This window comes from Podarcis vaucheri (genome assembly GCF_965113315.1).
Source record: "Podarcis vaucheri genome assembly, chromosome: 9".
Lineage (NCBI taxonomy): Eukaryota > Metazoa > Chordata > Lepidosauria > Squamata > Lacertidae > Podarcis > Podarcis vaucheri.
In genome coordinates this window covers 32,174-45,069 of record NC_138767.1, presented here as the reverse complement: position 1 = coordinate 45,069, position 12,896 = coordinate 32,174, and the positions used below count along the sequence as shown (strand labels likewise).

General features: G+C 47.9%; 1 protein-coding gene across 1 annotated transcript in view; it reads right to left on the bottom strand.

The window, feature by feature from the left end:
* The window catches only part of LOC309540131 (maestro heat-like repeat family member 5), a 66,443-nt gene extending 55,426 nt beyond the window's left edge, over positions 1-11,017 (bottom strand). The window contains exons 1-5 of the mRNA XM_082236820.1: positions 9,805-11,017; positions 6,595-6,755; positions 5,264-5,418; positions 3,104-3,232; positions 1,181-1,340 (exon numbers count right to left, since the gene is read on the bottom strand). Of these exons, the coding sequence (XP_082092946.1) occupies positions 1,181-1,340; positions 3,104-3,232; positions 5,264-5,418; positions 6,595-6,755; positions 9,805-9,821 (622 nt within the window). The 5' untranslated portion in view covers positions 9,822-11,017. The remainder of the gene's footprint in view (positions 1-1,180; positions 1,341-3,103; positions 3,233-5,263; positions 5,419-6,594; positions 6,756-9,804) is intronic.
* Between the last annotated feature and the right edge of the window lie 1,879 nt (positions 11,018-12,896).

The window sequence follows — 12,896 nt, the reverse complement described above, 5'->3', positions numbered from 1 at the left end:
GGGATTCTTCTGACGCTGACCCGGACCCTCCTGCCTCCTTGCGCCGGGCTTTAGGACCTGGCTCCCTTTCCGGGCTGCTTACTGCGCCGCCTTCCTCTGCATTTGAACTTGGCGCGCGCGCCCAACCTTCCACTTTCCTCTTAACCGTTTCTTCGCTCCCCGATGGAGGTGTGGCCACTCCTGACTCATGCCCTCCCTCCTGTGGTGAGCTGCCAGCGCTTGCCCCCTGGCTCCCTTCCTCTTCCCTGCTCTCTGGCGGTGACGCTGGTCCCGATTTCCAACTGCTCTCCTCTGAGTCCCCTCTGGCTCTATCTTCCTGGGGTGCCCCCCTAGACTCCCCCCTTGCCCTGGCCACTGGTGCTCCTTTCTGTGAATCCTCTGATTCACTGGAAAGACTCGGAGATCTCGGGTCGTCGTCATCACTCATCTTTTCTTCTGCCTCCTCCCCTTCGCTCTCTGTTTCCTCCCTTGCCCTTGCCTCTGCTCCTAAACCCCTGACAGCTTCAAATGCATATCATAGGTCCTTGCATTTGAAGCCCATGCCATTATAGGCTGCAATCCTAACCCCACTTTCCTAGGAGTAAGCCCCACTGAATACAGTAGGACTTATTTCTGAGTAGACATGGTGGTAATGGCGGTGTCAGACTGTGCACCAATATAAACACAAGCTTATCATCAGCACTCAAACTGTGTGTATCCAGAAGAGATTTGCTAGGCATTTCCCCAGAGCTCATTTGCAGGCTTCAGCAGCAGCCATGGGCAGTTCATTAGCAGTTCTCCAAATCTGTGAGGCAACCTTTGTTCATGGGAGGGGCAGGAGAGGCATAAGGGGAACAATGAGGGACCGTGGGGGAGAGAGACAGTCAGCGTCCGCTGTGCAGGGCCTCTCTTAGAACACACTGTCTGGGTATTTGCCCCCATCTGCCCCAGTATAATAAGGGGTGGTGGCCGTTTTCTGTGATGGACACAGACCAGCAATGCTGGTCCTGTGCAGAATTCCCAGGGACCTGCTGATGGAAGCTGGCTGCTGCCTCTGGCTCATTTGGCTGAGCAGGTCTAGTTTTCTCAAGGTGACCCCTATCCCAAACACACCAGAGGACTTTGGACCAGAACCAGCTCTGTTCTGAAGACACAGAGGCAGAGTGGAAAGGGAGTACTGGGAAGGATGAGGCTTTTGTACCTTTGTTTGCCAGTTTCCCCAGAACACAGAGGATGCTACGGTATGGGAGCAGCCGCCCTTGGAAGCCGTCCAGGAGCTTGCTCAGCACTTCTACTGGGAAGTGGTTCCAGAGGGCCACCAGGATGTCACCAGCTGCATCCTGGTACAGGTCCCGAAGATCCTGCAGAAGCAAAGGGGATATAAATGTCAGGTGGGCAGCTGAGGCCACTTGCCCATTTCTGCTCTGTGGGGAGTGGGGGGAACTGCAGCTGAAGGGACCTTTCACTCAGGCACCCCCCCACCTGCTATATTTCTAACAGGCGCGGACAAAGCTGTTGGTCAGGGTAATATGGTGAAAGGTTGTTTGCCAGAAATTATCATCACAGGCCATTGAAAGACAAGAAGCAGCTCCTTCAGTTTAGCCTGGAAACATGTTGGCAGGGGGGTTGTGGAAGATCCCTGGAACATGGTCCAGCTAACTGGTTGTGGTACGTAAATACTTGGGCAGCTGCATTTCAAGGCACCTGAGATTCCCAGAGCACCTGCGAGGGCAGACGCATGTGGAGCACATTGCAGAAATCTCATCTGGACCACTGCAGGACCCAGAGGGCAGATAACTGAGTCTGTGTATAAGAGCAAAGTGGTCAAAGGCACTTCTGGCTACTGCTGCCTCCTGGCCACACAGAGACCAGGCTGTGCCCAGGGCTCCTCCCTGGTGAACCTGCGGGTTGTGCAGGACTCCTCACTAGACTCCTCTGTGAACATTTGTGTGGGGTGGGGCTGGTTGCTCCTAAAGAGAACCTCCCTGGACCCCAAGGTGCTTGACAATTACCACCCTGCCACAAATACCCCTTTGGGTGTGAGGTGGTTGAGAAGGTGGTGGCAGTCCAGTTGCAGACACCCTTGGTGGAAATGGGTTCTCTTGACCCCTTCCAGCCTGGCTTCAGGCTCTGCTTTGGGGAAGAATCTGCCTTGGTCAACCTGGTAGAGAACTGTCTTCAGGAGAGGGATGAGAATGGAGACCTTGCTGCTCTGTGGCTTTCATCACCACTGACCATGGCCTCCTCTGGGCCTTCTCCATGAGCTGGTGGCACTATGGTCCAGCAGTTCTGCTCCTACCTATGAGTCCAGTCAGAGAATAACACTGGGGGATTATGCTGCCCCTTGGCAGTTGTGCTGTTGGGGTCTGCAGGGCACCATTTTACCCCAGCGCTGTTTAACATCTATATGAAGCCATTGAGAAGGTCTCTGGGAGGTCTGGGGCAGGGTTTCAGCAGTATGGTGATGACACCCAGCTCTGTTTCTGTCTTGCATCTGACTTGGAAGAGGCTGTGACTGTTTTAAGCCAGTTCCTGGGTGCAGTGGTGAGCTGGATGAGGCCAACAAACTGAGAAAGAATCTGGTAAGATGGAAGACTCGGTGAAAAGAGTCTCCAAGGTCTGGGAGTTGGGGAGCTCATCAGTTGTGGATGGAGTTATTCTCCCTCTGAAGAAACAAGTACATTGTTTGGGGAGCTCCTAGACCCATCTCTGTCACTGAAGGCTCAGATGATGTCTAGGGAAAAGCAGCTACGGTCAGCATAGACTGGGATGCCAACCACACCTTTTTCTTAGCTGCTATGACTGGGGATGGGCTAATGGGATGGCCTGTTGTTCCACCAGGGCTCTGATTGAATGAAATTCTCCCGTATTTGCAATATGCCCAAGTACTGGAAATTATTGGGTTGCTTATATCCTTATTTTTATTATGTATATTGTGCTTTTTATATTATAATTTTATGTTGTGAACTGCACTGGGATCTACAGATGAAGGGTGGTATACAAAATTAATGAAAAAATAAATAAAATATTGCAAGGCTTGAAAAGTGGTGGGAGAGAGTCAGCATCGCTCACTCCTTCAGCTTAGTGATATAAGAAGCATCTATTTCACCAGTTCGCTCCTTACTGTGGTCCTCAGCATATCTTCAGCAGCTAGTTTGATGATGACTTTAGCCAGTTTGTAGTCTACGCTATGTGCCGACCTGATCACAGCCTGCAGGATTTCATTAATACGCAATCGATGCTTTGGAGAGATCTGCAAAAAAGAAGGAAATGCTAAAGGAAACCCAAAGTCTCATGTCAAGTGCCAAAGGTGGTTTGTGGATGCATGCAAAAAGCAGCAAAGGCCAGCACTGGATTCACTCAAGGCACCCTGAAAAAAGAGGAGAAAAGAAGCTACCGTCTGAACCCACACCTGACTCCTCAAAGAATTCATGCTGGTGAGAAGCCACAGAAATGCTTGCAGGGAGAGGCAGATTTAAGTTTAGCACAAGGCCCCTCACATCTCACTTGGAGGACTACAAGGCTTTCCTCTCACAGAACAGGGGTGGATCCTGAACTCCCCTGCCCTTGTGGGCCATTTTAACAGTTGGCTGGGGCCTCTTTCCTGTCACTCACCTGATGACCAAGCTGAAAAAAGAGATTCCTTTGCAGACATGGCTGGCGCTAGAGAAAGGTCCTTTGTTGCACCAGCTTCCATTCAAGCAGGTGCCACAAAGGGGCCTGCTCTGGTCAGTGCTGGTCAGCTGCCCTCTGTAACGATCTCTGGCAGGCAAGCAAGCCCTGATAAGAAGTAACGATTCTCCGACAGTTTTATGTATGTTTATTTACAAAAAAAAACCCCACATCCAGAGCACAGCTTCTCGCCTGCTCACATTTACAATAGTTGGTCAGTCTGAATCTTCGCCCCTCCCACAGCAGGAAGGACGTCAAACTCCCGCCTTCCCCCTCTTGCCCTTCTGATCTCATCCAGATGCCTAGAACAGGGACTGAGAGGCTGGCCTGCCCCCCCCCCCACTGACCTCTGCTGATCTGCTATGCTCTGGCTGCCTTCCAACTCTTCCTCCCCTTGAGAGATAACAGAGTCTTCCCCAGGAAGGGGGGGTTGAACTGCCCTTTCTTGACTCTGTCAGCCAGCTCTCATCTGCAGAATTGTTCCCTCGTTCACTTACCGTATTTTTCGCTCCATAAGGCGCACCTGACCATAAGGCGCACATAGTTTTTAGAGGGGGAAATCAAGAAAAAATATTATTCCCCCCACCCCAGCCCCAAAGAGCAAAGCCAGTGGGATCCCGCTCGCTGTCCTGGCTGCTTTAGCTGTGCACAGCTAAAGCAGCACCCTTTAAGGAGCGTGCGGCTCCTGCAGGCTTTTCTACAAGAAGGGAAGAAGGGACTGACACGGCCAGTCAGTCCCTTCTCCCTCCTTGGGGAAAAGCCCCCAAGAGCGGAGCTTGTGTCCAGCTCGCATCTTGGTGGCTTTTCCTGCCTGCCTCCCCTCTGCATTCGCTCCATAAGACGCACACACATTTTCTCTTACCTTTTAGGAGGGGGAAAGTGCGTCTTATGGAGCGAAAAATACGGTAGTTCAATTTCTGAGTCTAACTCATTCACCTGTGCTCTGGGGGGGGGGGCACATTCCTGACACCCTCCCACCAATTTGCCTCACCACCACACCCCAACACCAAGACGGAGCAGTCTTCCTTGTGTCCCCCCGTGAGCCACCCTTTCTGCTTTCGCCTTTCTGGCCACACACACCATCGCAGTCTGTGTGTCTGACTCTCCCAGACACCACTCTGCTTCACATAAATGCTTCAGAAGTGCCCAGACGGACACACCAAGCTGCAGCTGGGGGCATGCAGGCCCCCTGCCCCCTGCTGCTCCCAAGGTCAGTAGGTGCCTTTGGCAGGTGGTGCTTGCTTGGAAGTGCCTAAGGAACATCCAGAAAGGTTCCAACGGCGGAAGAGCCCTTCTGATGGGTGCTCTTCCTGATGGCTGATAATGGCTCCAAGTTCAAAAAGCATCTTGAGAGGCAGAACACAGCATGATTCACCTAAGGGTGTTTTGACTATGAGGATGTAGAAACCACATTTTATAATAATAATAAGTTTATTATTTATACCCCACCAATCTGGCTGGGTTTCCCTATGCCATAAATGATGTGTAATCATTGGGGGTCACAAGCAGACCAGATCCAGGAGACCCTCGGTTCCCTTCTGCAGCTAAGCCTTTTTGCCACCCACACGAGGCATTTGGGAGCATCTCACAGTCACAGGGTTGTCCGGCCTACCTTGTGGATGCTCTGGCGATACTTGCAGACGGCCCGCAGGACCCCGGCCAGCTTGGTCTCTGCCAGGGCACACAGGTTGTCGATGGAGGCCTGCACCAGGAAGGGACCAGTGCCTTCCCGGAGATTCCTCAGGTTGCAGAAGCAGATCTGTGATTCTGGCAAAAGGAAAGAGTGAACCCTGACCAGGCCATTCTGAATGGGTCATTTATTTTTTATTAACATTTATGCAAGTTCTATGAAGAGGTAAAATCAGTTATGATTAAATGGGCACAAGATGTAGGTCACAACCTTATGATGGAAGATTGGGAAAAATTATGGAAAACTGACCTAAAATTTACAGATTGTTCCCTATTGAAGGAGAATTGCATGAAGATGATGTACAGCTGGTACACAACACCAGTGCAGTTAGGGAAAATGTACAAAGCTAGTTCAAATATATGTTGGAAATATAAGAAAAAGGAGGGGACATTTTATCATATGTGGTTGGATTGTAAGGTAACTAAAAAATTTTGGGAAATGATATACAATGAATTGAAGAAAATGTTCCATTTTACATTTGTTCAAAAACCTGAAGCATTTTTATTAGGGATTGTAGGGAAAGATCTGCCAAAAAAGCTGAAATACATCTTCATGTATGCGACAACGGCCACAAGAGTTCTGGTAGCACAAGGATGGAAGACTGAAGAATCCCCAACCAAAGAATCATGGCAAGAAAAATTGATGGACTATGCAGAACTGGCAAAACTGACATACAAGCTACGGGACAAGGATAACTGTGACTTTAAAGATGAATGGGAACCCGTTACAAAGTATTTGAAGATACAACAAAGCAAACTGGACTCCTTGGCTGGTTTTGAATAAACATTCACAAACTTTTTATTGATAATAATCAGCTAAATAGTTTGAGGATTCACACAACTGTGTAATATGCAGAAAACAGCATTTTTAGAGAAATCAAAGACTGGAACTGAGGGAAGTCGGGGGTGGGGGTGGGTGGGTTCTGTGGGGGGAGGGAGGGGAGGGAGGAAAAATGGGGGGGATAAGGATGATATGTTTCTGGATAATATGTTTTGTTTTAATTTTGAATAAAAGTTATTTTTTAAAAAAATTATGCAAGTTCTGTCATAATACATGAAAGGTGAGTGTGGGTTGTGGGCAGTAATACTGCCACCGAAAGAGAAGCGGTTCGGCTCTGCTCTCTGCAGCCAGCAAGTGAAGCAGCCTTTTCCAGGGGGTGGGGTGAGCATCTGAGCCCCTCCCTGTGAAAAAGGGTGCCTCACTGGGACAATGATTTCACGACCCCCTTCTTCTGCCTAAGGCTGACAGCTCACCATTCTCGTCTAGCTCTTCCTTGTGGGGCTCTGCCCTCTCCTTTTGCCGGGGAAGAGCAGCAGGTGCTGTGTCTCTGCTCCGACTGTGCTCCTCTTCTCTCGCTGGATGAGCCCGCACTCTATTCTTCCGTGGACGTGCTCTCTTGAAAACGGAGCAGATCCTGGAACAGAACTGAGAGCTGAGGCAGGAAGAAATACCTTTCCCAAAGATTACTTAGATGTTTCCTAAACTCACCATCACCTTGTAATATCATGTTAAACGTTATTGCAAGTCTTCTCAAAAAAAGACTAGACAGAGGGCACAAAGAAGAGAACCATTTTTTAATGGCATTTTATAAAGAGCTCATTATCCAATATTTAATATGAGAGACTGTGTGTTCTCCAAAAGAATATAACAAAGGAAGACAGCCTCCTCAGTCCTCCCCATGCGATTACAGAGCCCACACAGCTAAAAATGCAGAGCTGACCAGCATGAAGTTCTATCAAGATCTAATAAAACCATAATAGAAGAGTAACAGAATAAGGTGAAATACATAAACTTTCTGAACTTTAACAGAACACGTACAAGCCAAAGTATAGCACCATGCACACATAGGCCTACAAGGGCCAAAAGAATAAGGGAGTCAGTGACATTTGGGGAATCTCCCTCATCAAAGGAACAGCTTTTCCTCACCTGCTGAAACATTGGTATCTGAAGAAGTGTGTATGCACACGAAAGCTCATACCAAGAACAAACTTAGTTGGTCTCTAAGGTGCTATTGGAATTATTATTATTATTATTATTATTATTATTATTATTATTATTATTATTATATTATTATTATTATTATTATTATTATTATTTTGTGCTGAAACATTGACATCAGTTCAGAAAGGGAAGCGAAGAGCTGCAAGAGAGCCAGGCTCACTGAGCCCCTGGGAGACCCTGATGCTGTGAGTTTTTCGCACAGGGCAATCTGCCAGCTTCAGTTAACAGAAAAGTCGACATTTCCCACTCAATTGTTAATCAAGCAGCAACCCAAAGGATGGTTGTAAGTTCCTTACTCATCCATTTGGGACCCAGATTAATGGAAAGTAGGGTGAATTGGGGCCAGAGGTGTACCTAGGCTCCCGAGTGCCCTTGGCAAAGAGCTGCATCGACACCCTCCTTGTCCCTTGCACCCTGGGTAAGGAGCTGTATTGCCCCCCACCCCAAGCAGCAGAGCAGTGGTCAGGTGGCCAGGTGGGATGCTAGCCACTCTGAACCAGAGTGGAGAGGCACAATTTTGCACACATGCACCCAGGCCTGCATCCTTGGCGGGGCCCAACTTGACCAACCACTAGGTATTAGATTCAGGAAGGTAGCCGTGTTGGTTTCATGGTATCTGAAGAAGTGTGCGTGCACACGAAAGCTCATACCAAGAACAAACTTAGTTGTTCTCTAAGGTGCCACTGGACTTTAAAATCAATAAATCAATAAATCCCTAGGTATGTCCCCGATTGGGGCATTGGGGGGGGGCAGTTTGGTTTGTTATTCCGGAAATATGACCAAACACCTCATGGTGCTGTGGATGCAGCAGGGACCCCCTTTCTCCACACTCCTGCGCAGACTCAGAGGAGAAGCTGTTATGTGCAGAAGTTAACATGACTGGAGTAAAGTGGCAGCAATGGACTGCTTTGAGCAAGGCTTCTCTAATTATTATTTCTAATTATTCTTACTCACTTCATATCTTTACCACTTTAGAGGGGGAAAAGAAAAAAATCTCAAAACATCTTACAACACTTTAAAACATCAAATAAAACAATCCAGATTAAAAGATTACTGAAGAAAGTCAAATCTAAAGTATACATTCAAAGAAGCATAATTAACAGGAAACTAAAATATTAACTTAAAGTTTTCAAAATAAATCATTACAGAGGAGGCAAGCTACAGAATACATATTTAACACAAATTTAACAAAAAAATGTCTTAAATATTTCAAAAGAAAACATTACTCAAGGAAGTCACACATAAAATCCACAGCATATGTGAGAAAGTAACAGATACATAAATGTGAATGCTCCATTAGTGGTTGCTCATATCCCCTTGTGAATCATCTGGAGCGACACAGGTTCCCTATCCCTGAGATACTGAATTTGGTTGTTTAATTGCAGCTGAAGTGGAGCAGAAAGGAGTTCTCAGCCGGATCAGGCAGAGCTGCTCCACAGTCTTGTTCCCATCCTCACTTCAGCCCTTTTAGGGCACCATAGAACTGTTGCTGCATTTTATGGATTGAAGATAGCATTGTCTTTAGCCTGTTAGACTCTTGCAAACTTTCACAGAAAGGTGAGGAGGAAGAGGAAGGGCTGGGTTCAGTTCCTCCCCCTGCTGAATTGCTGGTTGGTGTGACAATGTGAGAGAGCTCCAGGCCTGTATAGGTTGACCAGGGTCTTTGTTCCTTCACAATTGCACAGCAAACAGTCGACAGTTTAGCCTGGAGAAGAGGAGGTTAAGGGGTGATATGATAGCCATGTTCAAATATATAAAAGGATGTCATATAGAGGAGGGAGAAAGGTTGTTTTCTGCTGCTCCAGAGAAGCGGACACGGAGCAATGGATCCAAACAACAAGAAAAAAGATTCCACCTAAACATTAGGAAGAACTTCCTGACAGTAAGAGCTGTTCGACAGTGGAATTTGCTGCCAAAGAATGTGGTGGAGTCTCCTTTGGAGGTCTTTAAGCAGAGGCTTGACAATCATATGTCAGGAGTGCTCTGATGGTGTTTCCTGCTTGGCAGGGGGTTGGACTCGATGGCCCTTGTGGTCTATTCCAACTCTATGATTCTATGATTCTATGACAGATACAGCTTTCTTAGTCAGGAGACTCAATTACGGAAACACCAGTGCTAATGTGCACCCGTTAAAACCACACCTGGGCTTTAGGGTGGGTAGGTGGGGAGCCAGCAGCTCCAGAGAGACAGGTGAGCTACATTACTTGATGGCTTGCACATTTCCAGCCGCAAAAGGCATATGCAGCCAGGCACATCCTTGGGTCTGGAGCTCCTACATGGTGATCTGTTGCCTCCAATGAGCTGAAACTCTTGGCATAGCCAGGAAAATGGAGCCCCCTCCACCCTTCGCACCAGCCTCCCTCCTGCTCGTCACACATGAGTCTCGCCCCGCCTTGCCAAGCACAAGGCCAAAGATCTGACAATCATCTAAGATAAGGTCTCAACTTCTGTCCACCAATTACCTTCCACAGAGAGTCATGTTCTTTTGTGAATTTTGTCTGACTCAACTTGGCTGACATTTTCCAGACGTTTGTGGGCAACTCTGTTCTCCAGTTCGCCACAATGTACTTTATGTCATACGTGACATCACAATCACGGACTGCATTCATCCCTGTCTGTCAGCGCCAGCACTGAAGGCTTGGAAGCTCTGGAGTTCCCTGCCCACTGCAGAGAGAAGTGCCAGCACATAGCAGATGCCCAGAGGTCAGGGCAGAAAGGGCAGCAGCATGGGGCTCCTCCTGCTGCAACAAGGGCCTGAACACTCTGCACCTCCATGTTTTAAAATAGGGGCAGGTTGTGAGATGTTGCAGCACAGAGCCCCTTCTGCTGTAATCCATTCTGGTTCTTATTTCTAATAAATTTTCTCTCCCAAACTGGTTTCATTTTTCACTTTTGACCTTCTTCCCAAAGACTGCGGTGAACCGTCCCAGGTTCTAATGGTGTAACTCTATAATTTAATAGTGCCAAATGAAGATCATATTGTGATTCTTCTGGTTTGATAAGGAGTTGCTATCATGACATGAATTCCATTAAACTGGGAATATTCTGGAAGTGACATGGTGAAACTGTTTTATTAATTCTGAAGAGAATCATAACACGCAAAAACAATTTCAATCAATACAATTGTTTTTCCCAAAAGGTGGGATCAGGATTGTTACCAATAAATCATATGCTGTGATGTAACTGATGGGAAGAATTGAGAAGATGGATAAATATAGAGTTGCATGCCACCCCAGTCTCTGAGAGATGTGAGATTCCAGGGGTTCCAGGTGCTTACACAGTGTCTGTTTCCCTTTGGAAATGAGGTATGGTGGAGACTGGTGTCTTTATAGTCTTCTTCTTTGGCGATCACTCATAGCCAAGTAAGGTTGTCTTCCATAAACACAGTTTTAACAGTGAGCCCATAAGTGACTGTGGAGGCCAATTCTGAATCCGTACACTGTATGTCCTTCTGCACTGGGGACATGGGTTTCCAGGCGGGAGTTGATCATGGTGAGGGTTTGCCAAATGTGCCTTTCTCTTAGCTCATTTCTCCCCTTCAACCTGAGTTCGAGTGTTTTCAAAGCCCATGACACCTTTGGTAAAGGCTGTTCTCCAACTGGAGTGCTCGTAGGCCAGTGTTTCCCAGTTGTCAGTGATTTTTAGATTTGCCTTGAGAGACTCTTTAACCCTCTTTTATTGACCACCAGCATTACTGTCAGGGGTTCAGGAGCAGAGGCGCGGGCAAGGGAGGAAACAGAGAGCGAGGGGGAGGAGTCCGAAGGAAAGATGAGTGATGACGACGACCCGAGATCTCCGAGTCTTTCCAGTGAATCGGAAGATTCACAGAAAGGGGCGCCAGTGGCCAGAGCAAGGGGGGAGCCTAGGGGGACACCCCAGGCAGAAGGGACCAGAGGGGACTTAGAGAGCAGCAGTTGGAAATCGGGGCCAGCGTCCCCAACAGAGCGCAGTGGGGAGGAAGGGCGCCAGGTATCGGGATCCGGCGGCTCGCCGCAGGGGGGAGGGTATGAGTCAGGAGTGGCCACACCTCCATCGGGGAGCGAAGAAACGGTCAAGCGGAAAGTGGAAGGTTGGGCACGCGCGCCAAGTTCAAATGCACAGGAAGGCGGCACAGTAAGCAGCCCGGAAAGGGAGCCAGGTCCTAAAGCCCGCCGCAAGGAGACAGAAGGGTCCGGGGGGTCAGCGTCAGAAGAGTCCCGGAAGGAAGAGACCACGGGGGGCAGAGGGACCCAGAGAAGAACGGTCAGGCGGAAAAGGTGGAGTAAGGCTAGGGTATTAAGTTGGTGTACAGGAGGCGGGGACTCAGACGGAGCTTCGCCGGTCTAGCTTATAAGACGTAGGGCTGCTGTCCTCGGACTCTTCCCAATAGTCCTCCCTCTCCTGCCTCCCATGTGCCTCTGCCCCTGAACCCGACAGTACTGTATATATATTTGTGTGTGTGTGTGCATATATATGTGTGTGTGTTCATGCGTGTGTGTGTGTATATATATATGTGTGTGTGTGTGGATAGATATATGTGTGTGTTTGTACTCTCTCTATGTGTGTGTGTCTGTGTGTACTGTACATATGTGTGTATGTATGTATGTGTGTGTGTATATATATGTGTGTGTGTGTACTGTGTGTGTGTCTGTGTGTATGTACTGTATATATATGTGTGTGTATGTATGTGTGTGTGTGTGTATATATATATATATGTCTGTATATATACCGTACATAGAAAGAGCAGACAAACGCTGTTTTTTCTTCTGTCTTTTCTTCCCAGATCGGCTGTTCCAAGGCTACCATTGGGGCGCAGAGCATGTGAGGAGCGTCAGCGTGACTGTCTCGTTTTTAATTGGGGATGATTATTTTTTATATGTACACAAATATCCCAGAAGCACGACTGCCAAACCTCCTCCCTTCATCCTTCCTTCCCTCCCTCCCTCCCTTCCTTCCCCCCTCCCTTCTTAACCCTTCCCTTCCCTCTCTCCTATACACACACACACACACACACACACACAGTACATACACGCACGAATATCTCAGAATGTCGCAGTGTTTGTGTTCTAGAACATTCCAGAGTGCTCTAGAACCTGGGCATCTTTTCTGGAGCAGTCCCTTTCCCAGAGGCATCTTTTCTAGAGCATTCTTTCCCAGAATATTATGGAATGTTTCAGAGCGTTCTAGAATGTTCCAGAGAGCTCTAGAACCTGGGCATCTTTTCAAGAGCATGCTCTTTCTCAGAATATCTTGGAATGTCGCAGAGTGTTTGTGTTCTAGAGTGCTCTAGAACATGGACATCTTTTCTAGAGCAGTCCCTTTCCCCAAACCAAGCAGTGCTTCATCTGCACAATCCATTGTTCAGGTACAGTTTCCAATACATTAAGGGCGGCCTGAGGGGGAAAGCAGTGGAGATCTGCTCTTTATTTTATATAAAGAATAAATTAATTATTATTATTATCATCACAGCCAGTTACTCTGGTGTTGCTGTAGCCAAGGGGCGCTTCCCCGACCCAATTCCAATAAATAAAAAGACTATACGGTTAAGGCTGTGGCCATTAGCGGAAAAGACATC